General features: G+C 41.9%; 1 protein-coding gene across 1 annotated transcript in view; it reads left to right on the forward strand.

Annotated features, from left to right (window-relative positions):
- The window catches only part of sfswap (splicing factor SWAP), a 44,043-nt gene extending 18,455 nt beyond the window's left edge, over positions 1-25,588 (forward strand). Inside the window, exons 11-19 of the mRNA XM_070988955.1 lie at positions 2,714-2,783; positions 3,707-3,810; positions 3,899-4,028; positions 8,117-8,313; positions 13,485-13,885; positions 14,376-14,507; positions 14,946-15,086; positions 18,218-18,290; positions 25,390-25,588. Coding sequence (XP_070845056.1) covers positions 2,714-2,783; positions 3,707-3,810; positions 3,899-4,028; positions 8,117-8,313; positions 13,485-13,885; positions 14,376-14,507; positions 14,946-15,086; positions 18,218-18,290; positions 25,390-25,455 — 1,314 coding nt within the window. The 3' untranslated portion in view covers positions 25,456-25,588. The remainder of the gene's footprint in view (positions 1-2,713; positions 2,784-3,706; positions 3,811-3,898; positions 4,029-8,116; positions 8,314-13,484; positions 13,886-14,375; positions 14,508-14,945; positions 15,087-18,217; positions 18,291-25,389) is intronic.
- The last annotated feature ends 1,348 nt before the right edge of the window (positions 25,589-26,936 follow it).

Raw genomic sequence — 26,936 nt, forward strand, 5'->3', positions numbered from 1 at the left:
GCAGCGTCCATGTGGCTTTGACAACACCTTTCTGTCTAAGATGTGAATGAAAGCCATAGAAAAGGATTGTATTTTAGCCAATCAGAACTAAATAGTTTTAATGTGAGGTCAAATCTGTTGAGTACATTTAACACAGAGTGCAATGCTCTGATTTGGGATGAACCTAATTTGCTGCGATCTTCTCTTATGCACTGGAATAATTACAATTTTATGGAAAAAATCTAATAATGACAGTGTTAAATGTTGAATTTATGGCTTTAGCTGGTAGTTAACATGGTGTGGGAATAAAGTAAACAGATCAGTGAAATGGAACAAAGCAGAAATCCCCAAAAATTCAGTTCCTGTTCAGAGTAGAAAATTAAGACCTGCTTGTGTCCGAGTGTTGCAGCAGCACACAAATCAAGGTATCTAAGGATTCAAAAGGCTAAGCTAAAGATGTGTATGTGAGCACAATCATCTTCCAACCGAGGTCTTCTCAGAATGGCGAGTTTCGTTTTGCCTCTTGTCCTGCGAGCTTTGATTTTTTTTTATAGTTTTTTAGGAGTTAAACTCTCTGGGGCCTCAGTAAAGTGCTTTCACTGTTGAAAGCACCGTTCAATTACAGTTGAATAGTAGGACGCTGCCTTTGATGCATTCTTCAAACATGGTAAAGTGTACCTCATGAGGTTAGCCCCAACCCCACACCCCCCTCGTGGCACTGGCTTCATCACCACTTTTCCCTTTCATTCCATCTGTAGTTTATATTTGGGAAAGCGGCTAAGAGCACTTGGTCCACAGGTATGACAGCGAAGGGGTTCAGTTATCTGGCCTGTGCAAATAAGCCAGCTATGAGGTGCAGGTATTTTTTTGCTGTGAGGAGCCATAAAGAATGATATAAGAGAGTGATATAAAGGTGTTTAAAGCTATTTAAGCTACTAATTATTACTGCCAGATTGATAAATAGCAGAGGAAGGAGAGGAGTGTAAAAAGTAAACGCCAATAACTAATACTGAAATGAATTGATTCTTCTAGCACCTGTTAAAATGGGTGTTGTAGATATTAAGATATCATAGCATCATTCTGCTAGTGCATCGACAAGGCTCTTCATTTTAGCTTTTTAAAGTTTCTCAAAGAAAAATAGCCACCTTTTTAAAAAAAGACACAGGCTGGTTTAAATGAATGTTCACATAGATTTTATGTCCCGTGCACTGAGAATTTATGTTCCCTGCTGCGAGGAGACAATGCTCATCACAGGTTGAACCAAAGAAAGTCCTTTTTTGCAATGAGTTCAGTTAGAAAAACGGGGGAAAAATACAAAGTAGCTGCTGATTATACATCACCGAAGTAATTTGCTTGGAAAAAAAAATGAATATATTGACAAAGTACAGTCTTTGTACTTCTCATTATTTATTTCCATAGTTTTTTCAAGTGAAAATCATGACCTGTGAGGATAGTCACAGTACTTATTGCAGTCAAACAGAGGGTGTGATTTGCCGTTCTAACAATCCAACAAGCAGTTCCCTCTTCTTGGTGTTCCAGACCAACTTGACCTCCACTGTTCCTTAACTGCTGTTTCTTAATTATGTAACAAACTGAAGGAACAGCTACCTGGAAACGCTTTCCTATCTTCTTTTCGTCTTCCTCTGTTTTGTGGGCATCAATTATTTTCATTTTCAGAGTGCTGGGCAGCTGCATGGAGGAGCCCATGGCTGCTGATTGTTGGGACAAGGTTTGAGGAGTCACACTATTTCTAAAGCTTTGAAATTTGCACCACCTGGCTTTTCCTAATGATGATTGTGATCAAGCCATAGCACTATCAAGCTAATTAAGGTCTGAGTCCTTGGTAAAAGTTATTCGAGAGCTCAAGTCTCTTGGGGTGCACAAACCTTTGCTGACATTCACTTTTCCTGCCACCTTGAGGGCTATACCCGCAGCCCCTGCAGTGCTTTCAAGTGTACGACCCAGGTAATTGACTGATGTTCAAACGCCGTTCCCCGTAAAATGTATTTTGAAATCCAGAGAGCCGCACACAAAGAGACCTGTCAGTCATGTGTTCCACAGCCAACCTGAAATGCACATGAAGAGACTTAAAAATGTGGACTTGTCTTCAAAGAGTGCTACCGTAGACAAGTTAATAATTCCCATTGTCAGCTTTTTTTTCTTAATTTCTATTTCTGTGCGGCGACTGCAGTTGAGTGTAAAATCTCTAAAAGAACTAAAGGATATCCATTAGGCCACAGCCAGAAGCCTCTGTCCTCCACAGCAACATTTACTGTAGCACTGTGGGGAGGCGCCTTCAAAGGCATAAACCTTCGCCATGGATAGAACTCTGCAGAGGAGTAACTCCAGTTAGAAATGCAATTGTTGTAGTTCGATTGGAAACCAATGGTGATATTATAGAGTGAAGAAGCACTCACAGCATGGAGGTGTTTATATATGTCAGAATGAAAGAGAGCAGGTTTCCATGCAATCTCATTTTCAGCAACAGCTCTTGTCAAAATCCTTCAGGTTTACCCACAACTGGTGTTTATATATATATATGATGGTATATAGAAATTGTGTGGCCTCTACAATTTGATGCTAGTTTACTTTGAAATAGAGCTCATTGGAAGTAGGAAATTGACTCAGATAAGTTCACTGTCTATATTCTCTCTCTCTCTCTCTCTCTCTCTCTCTCTCTCTCTCTCTCTCTCTCTCTCTCTCTCTCTCTCTCTCTCTCTCTGCCTTCATCCAGAGCGAGGCTGTCGATGATGATGGTAATCTCCAATCAGACGCATCAGCCAAAGATTCCAAGCTGACAAAAGGTAGGACACGAGCTCGAGAAAAAAATACACACAACATAGTTTTACTGCCTCTTCTTCTTCTTCTTCTTCTTTACCTCATTTGATCTGTAAATCAGATGCAAATTCTTTGTGTCTACGTACGTATACATGCACATTTACTCTAGCGTGCATGCCAGTGTGTGTACACGTCATATGTTGGTGCGTATGAACAGCTGCCTGTGAGTCTGTTGGTATTTATGTTAGCAATTTCATTTGGTGGTCCCAGGCTGCAAATGTCTGTGCAGAGATGAAAGAGCCTGCTTAGCACAGCGCTTGCTGCAGCCATAAACATGCACATGTATGCAAATTGAGGCATGCATTCACACAGACTGTTTGGAGGCGACAGGCCAGGCAAAATAATATCTCATGGCGGTATTGCATGAGTAAACTATCCAGCCTTCCACAATAAGGATCAAGGTCCAATATTAAGTTTCTTTCGGAAACGAGTCACGCTGTCAACTCTTTAATCTCTACAAGAGCAGACACAATGTATTTGCAAAGTAGAAATCAAAGTGACACATCTTTGCTGTTTAATATCTTAACAGCTGCTTTGTGGCCGTCCTGCTCTCCTGTCTGTATGTACATCTGTCTGGTTTCTGTTTTCTAAACTGTCTTTCAGTTACATTTTCTTTGGCTCCCTTCTTCTGCTTCTTCTCCTTCCTAATTCTCCATCTTTCTGTCCTCTCTCTTTGGCCGTCCCCTCTCTCAAGCCTTCCTCCAGCTTTTACTTTCACCCTTTACCTGAACTTTTTTCTGCACTCAGTATGAAGAAGTCAAATTGCTTTTGTTAGTGCATTTTTGAATTTTGCTAAATTTGTCAATCAGAAGAGGGCCCAGCTGCACTTAACCTGTTATAAACACGTACTAAATCAAATTTCCTCTCCTGTCTCTCCGTGCCATTACAGCCTCTTTTGCCCCCATCTGTTTTGCCATCAAGGCGAAGGAAAATGACATGCTGCCGCTGGAGAAAAACAGAGTTCGGTTGGACGACGACTCAGATGAGGACAAGGTCTTCAGCTTGGTCTCTTCACTGCACATAGATCTAGGATAGATTTGCTTGATATTAACAATATATTATCGTACATGTTTCGTTGAAGTTGCTGGAGGAGCAGGGGCTGGAAGCTGTGATGGGCAGGCCTGACGTGGCTGACGAGGAGCCTCCTCCTGTCAGTGCACCGGAAGAGAAGAGACCCTCCCTCAGTTTGGAGGAGTTAGAGGCAAAACAAGGTAACAGTATTAAAGATTCTCAGGAAAATATTAAAAACGTGCATGTAAAATCTAGAAATGTCGCCACTAATCGTTTGAACTGTACTTGTAAAAGCTGTGCAAGTACCTCAAATTAGCACCTAAATGCAGTACTTGTTCAGTCTTGCCCAAGGACACTTTGACATGTGGACAGGAGGAGGGTGGGGATCCACCCGCCAATCCTGGCTGACCCACTCTACCTCCTGAGCCACGGCCGCCCCACCTGTTCAATGCGTGAGTGCCAGAATTTAACGATTTGTCTCAGCGCTGGCATTTAAGAGCAGCAGCTTACAAGAATCTTCTGTCACACCCACTGGCATTCTGCTACTTTCGGGAAGGTTGGAATTGGAGGAAAAAAAACAAGAGAGGAATAGAGGAGATGAATAAATCCATTGAGTCTCAATTGCTGTAGTACAGCAGACCACAGTCATATATCTCTGCAAAGCCCTAATGGAGATGTAGTCTCTGTTTTTGTTTCTTTTCTTCGGTCATGGCTGTAGAATATTACGCACTGGCTCTCCTCAGTCTTTCTTAAACTAAAGTTATGCATCAGTGACTTTGCACCATGGAAAACACCAGCAGTACAGGCATATTCATCTACCTCAGAATGCATATGCACACAAAAATCATTCCTTGCCCTGCAAGAGGTTTTCACTTTGGACCTATACTATTTAGATATAATAACAAATCTGATTCATCTGATCTAATAAGGCCACTACTTGGTTGGTGATTGTAACCATTTATACAGAAAACTTCCGCATAAAGGATGGAGGAGAAATGCCACTTTTGCCTCATGCATGTTTCCACTTATGTTTTCAAGGTTAGAGTCACTTCTCTGAAATATTCATATATTCTTATGTTTCGCCGGCTATTAATTTAAAAAGCGATGGGCCGTTTTTACTGGGAGCTGTTGTACTTGAAGTTGATTCAGCGGATCTTGTTCTACTTAACACCCTCCAAAATCTGCAATTGCACCCTCTTAGCTTAAAAAAAATTGGACTGCTTCATCCTCCTCTATCATGCTTCTATCAAAGCAGCTGAAATCTAAAGCAATATTTCAGAAACACATTTTCACTTCTCTGTCAAACCAAAACTGACGACCCGCAGACGTGAAAGCAATTGCAATTATTAATAATCCATATCATCTGTCTTGTTAACCAGGCACCAGAACAAGCCGTGTTTATCAAAGGTGTAAAAAGTAGGGTTAGGGTTTGGACTGTCATCTGACAAAATAACCATCATAAGTCTGCGTGAGTTGATCAATACTAATGACTAAATGATTACTCAAGCAGGTGCTGAGAGTCTGACTCTCAAAGCCTCCTCAAGGAAAGCTGGAATTCTTTATTCGCAAGCCAAAAAAGCAAATGACAAACAATAATATTACAAAATTTTGTCCTCGGATAAATGTATCTTTTTTTGCCAGAAATTCCCTTTTGGTCCCCTATTTTTGAATTGTTGAAAATTTCCAGCCTAGTGTTGAACTGTGCATCACCAAATCTGTGTGAGTTTAGCAGCTTGCTCTGACTGATACACATGCAAAAGCCTCATCGTGTATTATACTAAATAATTGAACTTCATGCTACTTAAAGGCTCGGAAACCTATTTTTCTTACATTCAAGCTCGATCAGGGCTCTGGAAAGAATCTACACCCAATGTAAAACTTGGATGTAGAGTCAACACTCTTAACAAGAAGAAATTTAAGTGAACAGCTTTCACAAAAGTATGCAATTATTTGTCGCGCTTAACAGTCTTTAAAGTCACACTTGATTGTGCGGTGGACTTGAAAGAGGCTCCTCCAGTGACTAAGTGATTGAAATGTTGCACTGAGGAGTACAAGAGGTAAGGTAAACTGTAATACTTTACTTACTAAATGTCCATGCTTGTGCTTGATGTCATGATATTTCCTATAATACTTCCCATACTGTATTCTGATGCAATAGCATCGGCTGCTAATCCTCTTATCAGTTGTTTTGCCAATTGCCAGAACGACAGTGTAGAGGTCTTTAAAGACGCTGATCAGAATGACATCTTCAAAGAGAAAGCAAAAGTGTCGTAATGTCTCTTTGACCAGCTGCAAAATAGAATCAGAAAAAATGGACAGACGGACAGTTAAGACAATTGTGCTACTTTTCAGCATCAAGGCGCTTGACAGGTCCCGCTAAGGTTCAGTAGAAGAGACTCCCAGTGTAATTTCCTCACTCTGAGCTGACAGACGGCTAGAAAAAGAGGCTGGAAAAGCCTAATAAATAGCTGACTGAATTGGCTTTGCTATGTGGCAAAGTGGCTGTCAGTCAGCAGGCCTAACTTGATCAGATAGCAGGAGAATCAGTGGCAGACAGCAGAGCGCTAATCTGTATTGATGGGCCGGAAAACAGTCACACGCACTAAATGCGGTTTCCAGCGATAAGTACATTCAGTCGTTTATGTCGCCGCAAACATTTCTCAGTGGATGAGCATGTTTAATGGTCATGATAGTCATCATAATCAAGGCTTAAAATTCCATTCTGCTTTAAGTCAATGTGGAGATTCTATTCAGGTGGTAAATGTACTGTCAATGCACATTTTTGACAAACTTAAACTGTTTGAGGGGCTCACAGAGACAGACTTTTCTTTTGTCAGCCATGTGACTTAATATTTCATGAAAGGTGTCGCTTGTAGTGATGAATCTGTAGCTCCCTCCGGCTTTCTGGAGGTTTATCGTGAGTTTCAGCTCATTGTTTATCCGCCTACTAACTGTTAAAGTTCACTCTCATCGCTCTCATCGTGATTTTGGTCGCAGCAAGCAGTCATACGCAGCCGAATGTATTTAGCAACTAACTAGTGAATATAGTGGAGCAGCTTAAGGGTTCAGGTTAAACAGATGCTTACTTCAGGAATTGGTTGAGACCAAAAACAGAGCTAAAAGGAGTGAATATCGGACTTACATTCACCCGGTGTCACTCTTACTCTGTGTCTGCTGAATGTGTGAATGCGGTGTTTAAAACTTGTTTCCACTGTCCCCAAGCGGCCAAGAAATTATTTCAGATGTGACTAATTTCCACTATCAGTTAATTACTTTTTTGAACAGTTTCATAATTGTTTAGTCTTTAGTCAATTCTGCAGAGAAAATCAGCCAATATTTTAACACGTGAGCAGCTGTAACTGGAGAATGTTTGGCAATTTGCTTGATAAATGACTTATCAAAAGCACTTTTCACATTCAATTATATGTGTATTTCAGAATGTTTAAAATATAAACGCTGAACAAAAATGAAAAGCAAGATTGTCCACGATAAGCTGAGTCAAATTAGTCTCTAAATACAGTGGTGGGACTGTGTATTGTGTCGCTGTCTTGGGTACAGATGGATTCTGCTCCACTTGGCTGTTGTTCACACTATCCTCAAATATGATTTGCCTCGCCAGCCAGCCTATTTTTAATCCTGACGAGATAACAGTAGCCCCAGCGGTTGCATAACTTAAACTTGTTTTCCCCCAAGCATTTGTTTTATACTTCGCTGTCTTGTCTTGTTTTCTCTGTCTCAGTCATCCTGTTGCTCTCCGTGCCCCTCATTCTTGTGCTCTCCTTCCCCATCTATCCCCTACCCGTCTCTGGCACTTCATCTGCTTTCCTCATCTCCCACAACCGTGCATATTTTTCCACCCCCAATTTCGCTCAGATGTCTGTCTCCTCTTCTCCACCCACATGTTCCCTCCTACTTTGCGTTTTCTGTATAAACCTTGAATTTCATGAGATTACCTCTCACCAGAGAACTTAGTCAGGCCTTTTCATTTAGAGGCAATCACAGGAAAAATGGCAGACATCACCTTAGTTAGATGTCAGAGTTTGGATGGAAAAGTACTCCTAATTTCCTAATCTTTGCCTTTCTAAGACCATCCACTTGTGGTCAGAAAAAGGTTGTCCGGGTTAAAAGCAGAGCTTAACCACTCTTGCCCCCCAGTTTCAGTCATCTTCTCTTCCTCACAGCAATTTCGAGGTATATCCAGCTGCGGCAGTGACTGTGAATTTTTTTGTTTTGTCTTCATTCAACCACCCCTGTTTTGTTTTTTACCCTCTCGTCTTCCTGCCTTTAGCCAAGCAGAAGCTGGAGGATCGTCTCGCAGCTGCAGCCAGGGAGAAGCTGGCCCAGGCATCGAAGGAGTCCAAAGAGAAACAGCTACAGGCAGAGAGAAAGCGGAAGGCAGCGCTCTTCCTACAAACCCTCCGCAGCCCCTTCACTGGGGAGCCTGAGGCAAAGAGAGCTGAGCTAGACTCTGCTGCACAGCTTGAGGTATGTGAATGATTGATAAAGACAGGTCAGTGTTGGTCATGTGTTTATGTGTCTTTTAACTAGAAGTTTAGCCAAATCGCCTGAGCTCAAATCATGACTAAATCCCAAAGAGATTGCTCAAAAATAACAAGCACATCAGTTTTTCTGATGTGTCATTTCAAGTCGCATGCTGGAACAGGCACAGTGTAGTGTTATCTCAAGAGCTATAACAGTGCAAATGTGGTGCGGTAATGAGAAAACATGCATTTAATGACGTTCCCATTACTGCAGGGCTCTTTTAATCTCTAAGACCAAACGCCTGCATTCATCTTAAATACAGACATCTGTTAGAGAGATACAGTATTCAGGCACTGATGCCCCAAGTTGCACTGATGAATCACGTCCTAGGGAGGGTGTGACTTTACACCGTACAGTAGGTGTGTATGACTATCCTATGTACACACCACAGTCCTTTTGTTTTAAATGCCTTTTTTAATTGGCTAAAATTTCTCCGTCCCTGGTGCAATAAGTAGCGGGTATAGACAACTCCAGGTTTGGAGTTGGAGAGAAGATGGTTGTGTTAAACCTATGTCGACATGCTTTCCATTGATCGTACGTTTGCATGTCTTCCTCAATGCAGACACGTGCAATAATACAATGTTGTGCTGTACCAGTCTGGAAACAAGCTTTGAACTGACATTCATACACACCAGGCAAAGTTTGATACTGTTGTACAGCTGCATTTTCTTCTAAAATCCTTGAATATAGGGAGAAAAACCACTAATATAACCAGTGGTGCTGGATAAATAAGCACCAATTTTGCTGGTACAGTTGAAAAAATGGAGCCTGCGACATCAAATCGTTAAAGCCCACACCTCTGGCTAGACCTGTCCACCCGGAGGTCAGTGACAAATTCCTGCTGCCTCTGCTTTTCCCTTTCAGCCTCTTGTGTTTGGTTGAATTGCGATTGAATCTTTGTTCATCGTAGAAATTCAGTAAATGGAAAATCACATTTACTACAGCTGGCTCGGTTAACGCCTCCTAAAACAGCCTCAATCTCCATGTCAGAGTAGGATTTTAAACATGCTGATACCAGATGGCATAATTGTCAGTGTGTAGTTGTATTGATCGTGGTTTCAGTTCGTCTAACCACACAGTCATAGATTAAGAAATTAATGTGTGGATGCTGAGGGAATATCTTCATGTGCATTAGGCACATAGCCATGAATATTGGGAATTGGCATTTAAAAGTCTCATGTACACATCAGATATCACACATTGTTACTGAGCTGCTGTCGTTGTTGGGCTGAATTTGTGGTAAATCAACCCCTGTGGTTCCTAATAAAGAGAGATTAACACTGAATCATACAAACCTTTCTTCTGTCGACGAACTTCCCTGTTTTCTGTTTTGGTGCGCCAGAGATAATTTGGGCGATCTCTGCTTTAAAATTCTCTTTTATTAAGTTTCACAGGAGTGTTGCCATAATGCAAATTCTAGAAGCCTTTTGTCTGTCATATTAAACATAGACACAAAGGGTAAGAATACTTTATAGTGTAAATAAGACTCAGTGGTGGTCATTTGATGTGTAGATTGCCTGTCCATTTGATGGATGTTGCATGTCAGCTCTTCATGTGAGCCCAACTGATGCGTGGTAAACTGGCCTATTTCCTGTTGGGCCAGGTGGCAGTGGGCGGGCTCCTGTCACTATTGCGCCAGCACCGCCACTGTTCCCCAGATGTTCGGTGACTTCTGCAGTTGCCATCAGAGCGTGCGTGTCCTGAAGGAACTTCCAACATTCAGGTCATTGACCCACTAATGAATAAATGGATGTTGCAGTTGAATGAATGGGCGAATAGACTGTGAAGTTGGTGTTGGTTGGTGCCCAGTCTACAAAGTTCTGTCTGTCTTCAAAGATTAAATAAAGCTATACCAGTGTGATCGTCTTTGGTAACTGGCAAACATTGGAGAGTCCATGTTAAAAAGAGACTTTCCATCAGGACAGCTGGGGCTGCAGTGACCAGGTGAAGGAAGATCAGGTTGGTGATTCAAACTTCTTGTTGTAGTGAATATTCTGGCAGCAGCATTCTTGGAAACCTGATGCTATATTTTGGAAGACTGGGAATCAGATTGGTGCAGTAGTACAGTATGTGGAGGTCTGCGACTTGGCTGACTTGCTGCACTTGATCTGTTGATGTCAGCCCTCCTTGTTTCCCGTACTGCTCATCGTGTTGTTTATGCGACGGCACTGTAGTAGCTCAAGTAAGCTGTCATGGGGAAGCACAACCTGCTGAATAAGCTTTACAGGCCCGTGCCTCTTTGCTTTTATAAGTCACTCTTTTAGTGCTGTTATTCTGCGACTTTTCTGTTTCTTGGTACATTTTGACTCATCATGAAATGGTGAGGGTGGTGCAATCCTCTGCTGGGTCCAACAGAACAGTTATTCGGGTGTCAGTTTAGCTCTGTCTGAATGGGTGATTACACTGAAGTTTGAGTCTGCTTGATGGTCTTGGGGGGTACAACTGCATATGTTAAAAAAAAAAGTCATATTAAGTCTCTTTTTGCTCCATAAGGAGCTGAACAAAGTCTGATAAATTGCCACAAGTGATGTCACTTGAGTCAGCCTCAGTCGGGGGGCTAAAGACTACAAGTTTGGAATTTTAACCCACTGAATATTTTTGTTATTTTTTAAAAAATAATTAATTAAATTGTAAGGGTTCAAGCCTCAAAGGGCTTGTTTGTACTAGTTTATTGTTATTTATTTATTTATTTATTTATTTATTTGCCGCAATGGCTCAAATTGCCATGAGCTGGGATGAGCCACAAACATACACTGACACTGAGCCCAGTTGGCCAGTTGGTGGTGCTGTAATTAAGGCCCAAAATTATAGAAAGGCCACACCCCTCACACCGTAAGTCCGATTGACTTGAATTTCACAGGGGGCACCACAAATACCAAAAACATGTATCTAAAAACCCAGTGGGCAGCGTTTCATCAGTTTAAGTGTGCACGCTCTGAGGGCCAGTATTGATCAAAATCTGAAGTGCCATATTGATTGGTGCAAGTGGGCGTGGCCTGTCACATAATTGCTCATAACTCAAGATGAATTAGAGCGATCCTGATTAAACTCACTGGAGTTCGGGGGGCGGGGGCTGCCTTGCCTAGCTTCATTTATAATGTCTACATAGAATGACAGGAAGTGAAAATAGGACTCCTGTTTGTTCCTGTCAGCTCACATGCTGTATGTTAGCACGGTGGCACAAGTGATAACACTGTCGCCTCAGAGATAGAAGGTCCCCGGTTCGAATCCCACTGTGGGCGCTGGTGGCGTGTCCTCCACCATGCCGTCAGCGCTGCTGCTCGTGGAAAAAGGGGCCTTTCTGTGTGGAGTTTGCATGTTCTCCCCGTGTTCACCCGGGGTTTCCTCCTCCTCCTTCCCCCACTAAAAACATGCAGATCACCACCTGACCAATGGTGACGAAGAATTACTGGTCCCCGGGCACTGGTTTCGGCGTCAGTTGGCAGCCGGCAGCCCACTGCTCCTGGTCTGCCGCGGAGGATCGACAGACCGAGGATGGGATAAATGCGGAGAAAAATAATTTCACGGAAAGCATGGCGTGTAGTGTGCAACTAACACTGTGTGATGTGATCAGTAAAGTACGTTTTTTTTCTTTTTCTTCTTCTTCTTAAATGAAAACAGCTTTATTATTACCGTGACTGTATGAGCTGTTTGTTTGCACGGCTAATCTGGAGGAGAACCTCATCAATGATGTAAAACTGTCTCATTCACAGTGTTTGATGATTTTAGTGTCTTTGAACATGGGAGATTATAAAGTGAAACATTTATCACTGTGATTTTAATCAGGCTAATATGTGTGTCTTCAGTCTCTCTCTGCATGTTTCATCTTGAGCTGCTGTAGAATATAGTGTATATCGATGTGACTTGTTGAAAGTGATACAAAGGTTACACGAAGTCCAACCTCCAAAAATTGCCTTACTTTTGGGGAAAAGGTCCTCAGGCTTTAGGATTCTGCCTCGTTTATTTTTCACAGCTCTGATCGTATATGAGGTTGTTCCTCTTCTCCCTCCTCTACCTTTTTACTCCTCTTCCTTTCCAAACATCCGTATCTTTCCAGAGCAGGTGTGACAGGACAGACATTTTCTTGTCCCAGTTTTGGGATGAGCTTCCCATACGTCAGCCCTACTTTTAAACCAAACCTTGCTTGCCATCATTTAATTATCTCGGCATTAGTTCACACACCAGATAATGTGCAAACAGAAAGGTGTAATAAATATTCTTCCTCTCTGCACTCTCCTGCCTGTTTTTAGATACGTATTGATCAGTCATGAGCTTTCTCTTGCGTCTGTCCTGCATGTGCTGCCTTTGCCTCACTTGCCTCTTTCTTTCGTCATCACCCTCGCCCTCTCTGTTTATTTCTGTCCCTGCCTCTCTCGTTTTTTACACTCCACCAATGTCTTTTTAGCAGATGAGTAAGAAGTGGAGTGACTGAATTGGGGAAATGCACAACACACATTCATTTCTTTTCTGTCTTCACGTTCACTGGTTATCATTCGGGCGGTCATAGCATTTATGCTAATGTTATCATATAAAGTGTGCCATTTGATTTCTACAAATGCCCTTGTTAGCACAATAAATGCAAACATGTCTGACATGGGTGACCCCAGGAGCAGTCTAAGACCTAACCCTGGAAGATGAAGTCTAACCTTGGAAGATTTAGTGTCATGTTTAATCCACTGATGGACTGAAGCTGTCTTCAGTGTGAATGCAGCTCCAGGCCAATTTGATATGAGCAGACAGACCCATATTGGAGTAATTAGAGGAACTTTGTAGCTGACAGTTATAACTCAATGTGTAGCCAGAGGGCTGCACTGTGTTGTGTAATCCACACCATTTAATCAGCTGAGTCAGGATTTTTTTTTTTTTTTTGACATAGCTGGTTGTGATCCATTGCCCCTTTCAGTGCATGTGTGGTTATTTATGATGCCTTCTTTAAAAAAAAATAACATCTCCATCTATACTGCTGCATATTATAGAACAAATGGAGCACAGATCATAAGAATTGTTTCCATTTTATTCTGTTAAATGTTTCAAACCAAAGTACCAAATGTGTCAAACCAGTGATTCACTGACATTTTTGCTCTCTGTCCAATTCTGTCTACCCTTCTCTCTAGATGCAAGAAGCCCTCTCTATCCTGTCTGACCCTGCACCTCCTCACTTGTCCTCTGCCCCAGCTACGTATCCTCAGGAACAAAGACCCGCCATGGAGAGCCAAGGAGTCCATCGCAGCAGGGAGGTCCCATCCTGCTCGTCCTCCTCTACCTCCAGAGGAGCAGCCAGAGACAGAGACCGAGACAAAGATAGAGCTAGAGCCAGAGATAGAGACAGAGATGGTGACAGAGACAGGGACAGAAACAGAGATAGAGACAGAGACAGAGATAGAGACAGAAACAAAGGGAGGGACAAAGACAAAAAGAAGAAAAAACACAAGAGGAGGTCAAGATCAAGGTCGAGGTCGAAGTCAAAGTCGAAGAGCAGACACTCCCTTCCCAGTGCCTACAGGAGAGCCCGTAGGTAAGACGCCTTGGCCACAGCTGCGTACTCTCATACGGATTTTTTTTCTCGCTCTAAGACTTCTGTCATGTCATCTTTTCCCTTTTCATCGAGAAAAACGGGCCTCAGTGCAACTGTTCAGTTCAGATCTTTATTGGCCCCTGTTGTGGGTCCCTAAGATGCAGCCCTTCAGAGAGCCTCTTTTAATTGCCTTAATGTAAATTGTGCCACATTCAGGTCTTCAGATGGTCCAGTTGAATCAGTAGAATCCTTGTTAACATCCTCATTGGCTAGTCTTGATTTTAAATTCCCAGAAACACCATCCTGATTGCTTGCATTATTCCTTTCTCATTACCTCTGTCAGTGTCTTGTCACTCTTGTTTCACCCTCTTCACCCTTCTCTGGTCTTGTTCTTCATTTCAAATTCATCAGCTCATTTACCAGGCTTTGTCCTCTTTAATTTAATGGCTTCTCCCTGTCTCATACTTTCTTTGTCCCCCTGTCTGGCCAGATCCTGCTCCCACTCTCCAGGGAGAAGGGACAGAAGGGGCCCCTCACCAGAGAGGAGACGTGAAGAGAGAGAGCGGGAGCGCTATCATCCCAGCAGCAGCTCCGGCCTGCCCAGGGGGCATTCCAGATCCAGGTAACCCTAACAGCAGGTGTCATCAGTCTGTGGTGAGAGGAAGAGCCATGGGTCTCCAGATACAGATGTGTTCATTTTAATATTATTTAATATGATTATTATACCTGTCAAAGCAGAGAGGAGCCACTAGCACCGCCAGAATGAGCTGCTCAGCCTTAAATATTGGATATTTTTCAATTGGTTGTGACTGTACAATCCATTTAGCAACATTTTAGATGTATCTGTAAGAGTAGCTCAAGACACTTCATCTCCAAATAACCACTAATAGAAAATGGACAGCTTCTACTTGCCTGAATTTCAAGCGGGACTTTGCTGAATACACAAGCATCGCCTTCAGAAAGTACTCCCCGCCCTTGATATATTGTGTATTCTGTACTGTTACTGCCTAAATCTGAAATGTTTAGTTTCAGCTGTTCTCTCCCTGCTTTTGTCTCTCAGGTCCCCTCCTGAAAAAAGGAGGAGCTCCTTGTCATCCTCAGGACAGATGCATGCTGTGGGTTCCTCTCTCTCCCCATATTCCTCACCCAGTAGAGTCCGGTCCCCATCTGCTAGCCCCGCCTCCAGCCTGGCCCACTCCAGGTAACCCTCCACAAGTCTGTCAGTCAACCAGCTAGCCGTTAAGATTGCTTTCCCTCGTGTTTCACTCAAGAAACCAAAGATTATTGGAAGGAAAAAAGAGTGATACCCAGCATTTTGTGGGGCCGCAGAATTCAGCAGACGGCCTCAGAATGAACACAGATTTATGTATTCTTGTAATTTAAGTCCATATGTAGTGTGCCATCATCATAAACTAATACTACCTCTGTGAATATGAGGCTCTCATGGCAAAAACAAAGCCAGGGCCTTGTCCATGGTGTCCAAGGAATACTAAAAACAGTATGGCCAGAACGGATTTGAAGCGTTAAATCCAAAGAGCCAGTGATATGATGGCTTAGAGCCAATGTCCTTCACCTTCACGTTCTTAAAGCACAAAGGCACTCGTTGCAGCAAACACAATCTCTTCTGACGTCTTGAGGTTGTTGGTTTGTTGTTTAAAATAGCTCCAACAAAAACAAAAAAACAATAAAGCTGCATACATTAACTTTTGAATCTCAGAGGGCAAAATGTAGACTATGTGAACTACAAAACACAAAGCAACTGTACGCCCACTGTACCACGGGAGCGAAAGTACGGCAAGGCATTTTGCAGCATCAGCCCATGGGATAAAAGCCAAATATGAAACACATGTAAAACACTAATTAGTTTACTGTGGGATGGTCAGCAAGCAGAGGAGGTGATGAGTCAGGGCCTGAAGTAGAGCTCATCATCGGTGCAGCAAAACACTTCAGCACGCTTGCAGGTGGATGACGGAAAGGAACACCGAGACGCTGCCCTTCGCATTGCAGTGGGTCATATCACTGCAAGCAAATGTCATTGTTAATGTATGCAGCTCTCAGATCTTCTCGCATATTGGGTTAATTAACTTCTCCAGAGCAGGAATGTCAGACGTTAGATTGGAAATGCCTTCAGTGAAATTGATTTGTAGGCGCCTGAATGCCACTGATATGTCGCGCGTCAGCCAACTTAAAGCTCAAACTGTTCGAGTCCAGGTGAAGTCACGAGTCATTGGTGTTAAGTCTTAGGTCGTTTTTCATTTTGATTGCTGAAAAAATGTGGATGGACAAAGTTTTGTGCTCCTGATAGAAGTTAGTTTGAGTTTGGAAAGCATATCCCTCAAATAAGCATCTCTTTGCAGGACGTGTCAGTGCTCAAGTATTGTTTGTTGTGTCTGTCCAGACGCTGGATTGAACAGTTGATGAACAAACATGAGGAAGTTTGGCGTTGAGACTTTTTGTCCAGTACAGGATGTCTGTCTGTGCACACTGCTCTCTCATAAGCTGAATCTTTATATGTAATAATGTGGCTTCTGACTGGAGATCAGTCCTCAATATAACTGTACTATATTGATGTTTTTAATAACGTTTCTTTAGTGATTACGGTCTTCTTTTTGGAAGATGGTTTTCAGTCTGCACTTAGCACATTTGGGAATCATAAGATCTAAAAAGCCAATGTGTTTAGTGATGTAATCCATTTGGAGTTTCAAATTATCACTTGTTGCTTTCTAGTATTGTAAAGAATCAATCAATCAATGTTTCCTACCTTAGGCCCATTACAGTGCCAGCGTATGACAGGGCAAAGGGGCGTCCCATGACTGTGCCTGCAAAAGATACTTGCGTGAATATTTTAAAAAGCTTCCGCAGACACTCATCTCGGTCAAGGTCAGGAGAAAATCATTGGGAGGAATTTTTTTCTTTTTTTTTCTAACTAGCTACAGGAAACAGTAATCTGATTCAAGTTGGAGGAGGGTAGGAAGCATTTAGCCATCTCACGAGCAGCAGAGGTTTGAATCTCTGTGTGCTGGTTGGATGCTGTGTTTTTTTGGTGCATGCCAGTCATTATTTGTTGCACTAGACTAGGTTATGCATTAGTCAGCTGCAACATCAGTTCACACTGCAGATGTTAAGAAGGGAATCATATATTATGGATAATGAGGTGCTGAATCCTGCCTCTAATTATCTACTATTGTCTCCAGATACAAGCTGTTGAATTTGGAGGAGCCATTCAGTGGAGCTGGCAAATCAATACCAGTCCATGTACATTAATCCACCTGATTCAAGGAAATGTTTTACAACTGGTGAACAAAGCTTGTGGCTGCAAGTCTTCGATTTGTGGAACCCGAAAGCATTTCTGAATGATGACATTCAGTGGAAATATCTTTTGCTCTTGTTTGCGTAACAAAGGTATTTCATAAAACACAATTTCATGCCTTTAAAAGTGTTGTTTTTGTCCAACAACATCCAACCTCAGTAGTATATCTGCCTCATGACGCTCTTTGTGAAGGCGAGAATGCTTTTATTTCTTTCATTCTTTTGCTCTTTGTTCATTGGATGGAGCAAAGGGTGTGTCTTCTCAGAGAGTGCAGTTGTAAAAGAGCAGAACCATACCAGGAGAAGTTTTTTTTGTGTAGCCTGCGTAGGTGGCTCACCCATGAACTGAGTGTATGAATGGAGCTGCTTTATGTCCGTTTATGACCAAAGCAGCATACCAACAGTCCCAAATTATGCATGTAAAGGAGTGTAATACCCAAGACTGACTGACACAAGATAGGATGGGGCTAATTCTCCAGCCAGAAAACCATTATGCCTTTGCAAAAGAAGAAAGCGCAACAAGATGATGTAATTAAAAGAGTGCAAGATGAAACCTCAAATGGGGAAAAACACGATGGAAATATGGCATTTCATTTCTATTTCATATTTCAGTTGACTGAAGGCTGAAAACTCCATAAGCAACATTGCTTATCCGCTCTGCAGAATCTTGTCACCTGTTGTGTTACGTCAACTTCATTCCCTTAATAAATTATAAAGTGCGAGACCGCAGAGAGATTGAAAGCTTTGGACAGAGCCGTGGAGTTGAAGTTGAGGTCTGCAACTCTGGCACTTTTGCTGTTTGTCTGTATGATTATATACTTGGCTGCGTTTGACATTGTTGAGGTGGTGGTTACTGCAGGTCACATGCCAGTCCTCTCTTACCTCTCTGCCCCTCCATGGCTCTTGATGCCTTTGAACATTTCAGAAGATATGAATATTGTATAGCTTCTTCTGTTAACATGATTGGTTTTCGCCTCTCTTTTTTTGTCTCCCCCCCTCTCTCTCCGTCTCTTCTCTCTACAGGGATGGCTCTCTAGAGAAAGACAAGGCAGTGTCCTCATCCATAGTATCCTCTGTTCAGTCCAAAATAACTCAGGTATTGTTCTTTGCTTTTATTCCAAATATGTCCTCTACTTTACTTTGCAGCCCACCAAATGCAAGAACTGAGTGTTCTGTTTCCATCACACAAAGAGGAAGGACAGAAAGTGCTGTTTATTTTCACAGACAAAAACGTAGCCCAGTGTTTGACCTGCACCTTCTGGGAAATGTGACTTCTTCTTCTTTCTTTCTTTTTTTTCAAAATTTTTTGTTCTCTCGACATATTCTGCCGAATGTACTATATGTTTGTACGACACATTGTTGAGATGAAACTGTTATTGTTGAACTTTCTTCTGCGAGTGTAGCCAAGAAGTTATGAAAAAAGAGGCTAACATTTGTTGAGCAGCAGACTCAGGTTTTGGTTCGTTTTTGTGCTCAGCTAGTTGTTGCTATAGACCAAAAACAGAGCTAACAGAAGACCAAATGTTGGACTAGTGTTCACCAACCGGATAAATGACTTCATTTGAATGATAATGTTGCTTTCTTGCTGCCTCATGTGCGAATAAGCAACCTAAGAGGCGATTATAATGTAAGGGTTGTGCTTCCAACATGTTTCCGTTACCCCAAGGTAAGGTAAGGTAAGGTAACAGTGCAGGTTTGCCAACAGCATGTGGTGACACGTTTTTGACTGGATGACTGCCAGTGTCGTCAAGAGCTCACAGAAGCCACGGTCTCCCGTCGAGTATTAAAGACAAAAGAGACACACAATCCATAAAATGACATCAGTTGCACGCTGTGCTCTGCGTGCACCCCTTTCTCAGGGACAGTGCTTTTTGTTTTGTTGGATTGCACTTGAGTGTAACAGTAATTCAGTGTCACATATACATAAAAAAAAAATGTCTGACGCAGTCACACCTTTGTTGAGGTGGCACAGATTTGGAATATGAAAGCCATCCAGTCATTTTGTGAATGACAGATAGATGACACGGCCAAAAGCATGTGAACACCCAAACGGTACACTGTTTGCAGGGATTTGATCCCATTCAGCCACAAGAGCATTAGTGAGGTCTGCTGCTGATGTTTGCTGATAAGTCCTGGCCCATAAAATTCTTCCTTAAGATATTGGATTTGGCTGAGGTCAGAGGTCTTTGCAGGCCAGCGGAGTTCTTCCACACCAAGCAAAATCAAAATACATCTCCAACTTCGTGTGCACGAGCTTTGGGATTTTCTTTAATTGGAACTGAGGGGGCGAGCCAAAACCAATCACTGTAAGGTAAAAAAAAAAATAACAGTTCTTATATTCAGGTGATTATACACCAATGAAAACATCATTTAGAATATTATATTCTATTTCTGCCAATAGATCCCCCTAAAACCTACACACCGGCCCTTTAAGTGTAGCTCAGTGATGGGCTGTGTTTTGCTTAACTGTGGAATATTGTGTCCCTCATTTGAATGTTAGTGCTCACGATAAAAGGAATACTGTGTCTGAATAAGTGGCGCAGACATTACTCACCATGTAACCTCACACACACACACACACCTCGCCGATAAATCCTGACCCTGGTGTACATTCTCCCTGCTCCTCTCCCTGTTTAAAATTATAATGTTCAATTTATGGCTGCTACCATGCTGCTTTTAGAAAGGCACTTCAATCAAATGCACAGACACAGAAGCAGTCCTGGAAGAAAAATGTGTGGTGAGATTGTCAAAGAGCTACAAGCGGGATAGAGGAGTGTGTAGATCACTAGATTCACCCAAAAAAAAAAAAAAAAAAAGTTGTGAGGTGTTTTTTCTTGGTGTCATCTCTTAAGACGTTTGTGTCATGGCACTCTTCTTGAGCGTTGTTAAATGAGCAGAAAGGCTCCAAAGTGCTGTCAATGCTGATGTGAGCTGCAAGCCAATGTTTACTTCAATCAGTCATGATTTAGACCAAGACGTCACACACTCTTCTCTCTTTAGGTCACTGTTTTTTAGGCTGGCTTGCCTCTCCCCAGCAGCACTTTCATGCAACATTGGGATACACTGTCCATTTACTTAATTCCGACTGCTGTGGAAACATGGAGAAACATCCCGCAAGGAAAAACCTCAATACCAATTACCTTGATTTGTTAAAAGCTTTAAATCAATCCCAAGATGAAAGGCATTTCCGGAGCTGCCTTAGACTTAAATTACATGTGCTCCTCCACGTTTTCAGCTTAGATCACCATCTTCAATTGCTAATCCTGAAATGTCAGTAATTTAATTTCTACCTGTCACCGCATTGCTTGAAGTGATGCAACATTTGGATGCAACCAGTGTGCAACTTAATGTGTTAAACATGGAGACGAGGGCCCAGAGTGTATGTATTGACAGTAAGCGTGAACTGTGGCCTCAGTGATATCTTGTGGATAAAATATTCAGCGCTGAGAGCATAAAACGTGGCGCCTGAGCAGTTGTACCTACAAGAAAACCAGTGTTGCACCGAGAGGCTGCAGTGCAGAAGAAGCACTGGGACTCATGCTAATGGAGGTCAATAGAGTGTGAATGAAGAGGCAACACAGGCTATTCTGTGAACACTGGTACAACTTACGACGACTTTGGAATGCATTCTCTCTTTTAGCCAAGAGCCACTGTGCGTGCGTGCGTGCGTGCGTGCGTGCGTGCGTGCGTGCGTGCGTGCGTGCGTGCGTGCGTGTCCGGTGTTTATTCACCGATTGCACCAGATACAAAACCACACATTTCATATCTCCTCTCTCTCATCAACGTCCTTTTATCTTTCTCATATTGTCGTGCAAACACATTTTGTTCTCGTGCGTCCATCTCAACATACCAACATACGATCGCTCACGAAAAGCCCCGCTGCTGTCGTAAGATGCGCAGATTCGCAACCACTAACTCCTTATACCCCATCTGTGATGTTTTACAAACACGTCTTGAATAATTCAGCACATCCTCATCTGCCTAATGGTCTCTTCTTCCCTGAGGGTGCCTGGTTGCTATTCGCCTCGTCCCGTCCCCTCATTTTCCTCCCGTTCATCGTTGTTCCTCCATCGTCTGTCCTCTCCCCTTCACTTCTATACATTTGTTGTGGTTTGCTCTGCTTGATTGATGCATTATGCACCACCAGAGTAGCTTTTAGGCTTGCATAGGGTCTTTTTTAACGTTTAACTTTTTATTTTGTGTTGTGTGTTTTTGAAGTTAAGATAATGAAAAGGCTATGTCCAATCTAACTTGTCTTGAAGACATGATAACAGGTAAAGAGAAAAGTTGAAAACTTTTCCCAAGTGTGTGTGAGACGGAGAGGAAGCTCAAGATATTGCAAAGCTTATAGTCCAGGGGTCCAGGGCAGTGTCTTCCATCACGGATAAAGTTAGAATAAGCAAGCTATGCTTCCAAAATACGGTCGGGGTAAAGGAGAAACCTGATGCAGACTTGCATCATGTGTACGTGGATCTACATTTCATGCAAATGCGTTCCTCAATTAAGCATGTACACCTGGTTTCTCTGAGGAACCAGCTTGTTTACTGTAAGTGCATGTAAATCACATGCTGTATCATTCCCTGTGAATCCCTCCAGTAGGCAGGCAGCTTGAATCCCCTGCAGGAATGGCGGACTCCGCCACTAACCCTGAAAACTACTGATAATTACAGAATGTGAATGCATGAACGGCTTTTGCTAAAAAATGCCCACAGGGTTTGATTTGATAAAAATGTTAAGGATTATAACTCACTAAAAGAAAAAAAATCATCTTTAAGTGGCACCATGGCAGACTTAAAAGTATAAAGGTTGCAAAAGACTAAAAGTAGCGTAGGCCGTCTGTTACCACATCCAGCACTCGCTCAGTCAGGTTTGTTTACTTCCCCCGACAGCGTCTGTAATTTGGGTGTTCCCTTAAATTAATGGCATAATAAGAGAACAATTACAAGACCTTCACAGGTAAAATGTATCTAATCAGATTTAAATATGCAACTACCGACGTGTGCAGTGCGTTGTTTCTCAGTCAGGTCGAGCAGTCAGCTCTGAGTTTGGATGATTAAACTTTTCAAATGTAATCTTGTATTTATGTTTTATACTTAAGCAATACATCACGACAGGCCGTGATATATGCTCATTATACCACAGCTAAGGGGCGTTCTTCGGCCCAACGCGTAATTTAGTCTGTTTGTTAACGTTGTCAAAAAACCGCAGCAACTTTTTGCTACCTACTGTAACAGTTTGTTGTCATGGATACATTGTTGCTTCTCTGACAACAACGTCAACTTCTTTGACACCCCCCCCCCCCACCCCCCATTTTAGCTTTGAGTGATCACTGACTTAATTAAGCCAACTAAATGTGACATCGCGGCAGGCACCTGGAGACACAGCAGCGGTATCTGAATATCATGACTTTAAAAGCACCAGATCGAATTTCATTAGTAAATAATGCGAAGAATTATAAAATATCATTTCCATGAGGCTGTTCAATCAGACAGTGACAGATCACCCTATAGAGCCCTAAGTATCATAGTCACTGTCAAGGTGCTGATCCTGTGACTGTCATTATATGGGAGCTGTCCGTGGTACTCCGCTATTTGACTCCTAATTACTCAGTGACGCACAGTGCAGGATTTTATATTCTAATCTAGCTAATAATAATACAGCCCGTTGTCATCGAATCATTGTTGCTTCCCTGAAGCGGAGTGATATGCTGTGATAAGGCTTTTTCGAATTATAGCTGTGGTATACACTCATTATATCACAGTTAACAGCCAATCAGATTGCCGGATTTCACCTTTCCGTTTTATACAACATAAGATCATATGAGGAATATTTAGGTGCGCATCCTATGCATTGTTTATTGGAATTCTTTATTATAAGAGGGCCCTCGCCAGTATTATGTAACCAAAGTTGGCCATCCTGTGTGCGACGGCTGTATTGTAGTTTGTGATGATCCATTAATGCAATACAGCTTTTGTCGTGCTCTCATTTGCCAAGATGCTTGCAGCTGACAAGAATTCAACAGCCGTCTGAGCAACTTTCCACTCAATTGATAATAATTTGGAGCATTGTTTGTTTATCGCATTCTGTGAACACGCCTTCGTGTGGGTGTGTGCATTGTGGCTGCGTGCGCGCATCCGTGTTGTGTGTATTCGGATACACCAGGGTTCGGAGAGAAGCAGCCTTTTGAGTGATTTGATATGACAGTTCCTTCCCTCTGTGATTACAGCTGTTAATTTGTCTCATCTGTCAGGAGGGCTCAAGGGTGGGTATTTGTCCATGCGTGGATGAATAACTCATGGGATGCAAATTAACACTTCCTATGCAGCAATACAAGCATTTGCTCCCTGGTCAGCAAAATTTCCATTTTTACCTGAGGGAACAAATGAAATTTTGCATTTTGGCAGCTCTTTACTTTCTACAACCTATTTTATATTTATATACTTATTTTTCTTTGCAACTGCAGCCTTCTACAAATTTTTTTTTTTTTTTTCCCCCAATCATTGACCAATTTACATAATACATTTACCGTTGGCCACTGAGCAGGTCAGCTGCTGAAACTGAGGGTCAGCTGCCTGTAGATATAAGGTCTTGAGGAAGAGGTAATTCTCTCTACTTACAGGGTATTATTCTGTACTTAAAATGTGTCTTATGTATAAAGAATTAAGGAAATCCTTATGGCTTGAGAGCAGGCAGCGCACTCCATCACAAGCCTAAATACACAATAGCATGTCAGCCTTAAACATGAGGTGGTCCTTCCGCCACGCTCTGATTTGAGGAGTTTGGCAAGAGCCAGAGGGGCACAACCACACAAACAGGGGGAAACAAAACCATGAGCTAAAATCGCTCTCTCCCTGCACGGTGAAGAATTTATGGAAATCCATAATAACTAGAAGGGTGCTTGGGAGTGCAGACCTCTGCCGAGGTCAGTAGTCCACTCTTCTATGATATGTAAATCTGTGAGCGTCAATATTATTGCTTGTTCTCGTACAGCGGAACATTTTTCCTTGATATCTCTGGTGGCGTTTAATGCAGGCAATTCACATTTGGATTCGAATAAGCATGTAATTAGTTGCATGATATGAGTGTATTTGAGTTTCTGCAGCCAGACCTTAGTTTGAGAAGAAGTGGCAATGTGTAAACCGGTTCTATCAAGAAGACACTGTCCAGCGTAAGGGAAGTTTGAGCCGCTCCATGTGTCAGCTACCTCAGAGGATTAATGAGGATGGATGTCCATGAATGTGGATTGTGATAAGGAATCATGCTATTTCTCCAACTGGCCGTGTTTTGCCACTATTGAACTTTAATAGCCTCCAGTGGATTTTAAATTTCCTTTCTTGCAATGTTAACAAAAGTGAAAAATAATACATGGACCTGCTCCAAAATTTAAAGGGGTTCTTCCTTGGCCCATGCCAAGTTTCATGAAAATGGGTCAGTAGTTTTTCCGTAATCCTGTTGACAAACCAACCAACAAACCAGACTGAAAACATAACATCCAAATTGTCGGAGGTAATAATAATAATAAGATTTGTCATTTACTTCAAAATAAGAGCATGAAAGCATGTCGAGCATAGACGTTCGAACAAGACGTTCTTCTTATTTATGTTTCATTGTACTAAATAAATTGTCTGTTTTTTTTTATTTATTCTTTTCTCATCTTTTTTTTTTTAATTCTATTATCTTTGGTGCTTTGTCAGTATTGTTCTTCAGACGTTCATGCCAGTACAGTATACTAAATTGAGTTTAATTAATTTGCTCACTGCTAGCCCCTAAATACTTTCAATACACTTGGTTGGTTCCCAGCTCAGTTGTTGATCCCAGATCAGTCGGATTTTTTCAAAGCGGTTCTTTATTGGAGTGGGATCAATAAATGGGTTGAAGTTGAACCAAAAGAGACAATGAAGAAATTTATTGGCATTGACTCGATAATCAGATGGTACAGGCTTTAAATACATTGCTGGCTTCAAAACAATCTGATGTAAATATCCTCCGCTTTGTGTGTGTGGTTGCAGTCCATTCAGTGGTGTTGTTATTCCCACCGGCACATAAAAGCTACAGTCTTGCTAATGGTCACACCAAAGCTCATAATCAAGTTTCCATATTCAATACATTCTCAGTTATCTAGTAACAATAAGAAATATGTTAGGAGACGTTTATGACATTAAGCTCATCTTTCTCTTTTTTTTCTGTCTTTTCAGGATCTGATGGCCAAAGTGCGAGCCATGCTTGCCACCTCTAAGACCTTCCAACCTCCCAATTCCTAAAGAGCGCGGGGCTTTCTTTATAGCCTCAACAACTTCGCCCAATCAGCAAGCGGCATTCTCCGATTCCCTGGAGAGTTGTTTGGTCAGGATCTCTTTCATCCCCCCATGTCAGCCTTTGATTTAGGATTTCACCTCGATTTGAGTGTCCGCAGATTCAGTTTGGCTACATTATGTCTTCTGCAGCGTTGTAGAAGTGACGTAAAAGCAGCCGTTGAGCTGAAATCTCTGGTTTCACAGCTGACCTGAGAAGCCCTGAGAGGCAAGTGAGGAAAAAATATCTCCAGATCCATTTTCTAAGGCTGATCTGAATTGTTTTCTCTCCTGTGTTTCTGACTCAAGAGGTGGAAACAAGTTTTTGCCAGGATAAGAAAAAAGGATTTGACAGGTGTTACTGTAATACCCATTTCAGCCACAAGAGGCACATGTGAGAAGTTTGCTTTCAGGGCTTTCTGCCAGAAAGCTTTCTGCCAGAAAGCAGTCTCCAGTCCTGTGCTCCTCCTTATTTGTACTTGGTCGCTCTTTACATTCTCACCTAATTTACTTAAGCCTTTCTGACAGAAAGCTTTTTTTTTTTTTTTTTTTTTTTTTTTTTTTTTCTCCTAGCTGGCAAAACTTTTTTTTCCCCGACTTGTTTCTCAGGTGTAAAATCATGAATAAACTAATAAACGAGACAAAACAAATTAGATCAGACCTAAAAAAAAATAATTTTTTTTTAAATAAATTATCACCAGAATTGTTTTTTTCTCACTTGTCTCTCAGGGCTTCTGTATTAAACAGCTCATCAGCTGGGAGATCATGTCAGCAGCTGACATGTTTTGGTTCAGAGAGAATCAAATGTGGAAAAAAATCCATGTTATTTTGCATCCTGTTTTAAAACACTCTATTTTACTCCCACGTCGTGACAGCCGTTTTTTTTTTTTTTTTTTTTTTCAGCATTACCTAAAGCTGCTGGAGGTCTGTATTCTCTCCTTCTATGAAGGGTTGTGTTGTTTTGATAATTTCAGTTCTCTCCAGCCTCAGCTACTGTTCTCTGCTGATGTTTTCCCTCTCACATCCACCCTCAGCTGTCTTCTATCTCCGGCACTTCACCCTTCTACTTGAGAAGCTGTGTTAATTTTCTTGCTCCTTCTGCGTGGCCTTCTATTTACGTTCTTGGTTTGTACTGTAAGAAATTTAATGCAGAACAACTTTGTAATCTAAACTGTCAATAAAGTTTCCATTATGATTTACTTGAAGCCCGTATTCCTTTGCTTTTTGTGGAATAGATTTAACGATTAAAAGAAACTTATCTTCATCATGAACAGATTCCAGATCTCAGCAGCAGCCTCTGCTTCCCTAACATTCCTCCTCTTCAACGTCATACATTTGAGCTACATGATAAGATGGAAGAAATTATGTTTGCAGCTACTACTTGGTTATTCAGGTAGACAGGTTACTGCAGCATCCATCCTTTACCAGCTGTCCTCTGTCCAGGTTCTAGA

The sequence above is a fragment of the Chaetodon trifascialis genome, chromosome 20 (genome assembly GCF_039877785.1).
Source record: "Chaetodon trifascialis isolate fChaTrf1 chromosome 20, fChaTrf1.hap1, whole genome shotgun sequence".
NCBI lineage: Eukaryota > Metazoa > Chordata > Actinopteri > Chaetodontiformes > Chaetodontidae > Chaetodon > Chaetodon trifascialis.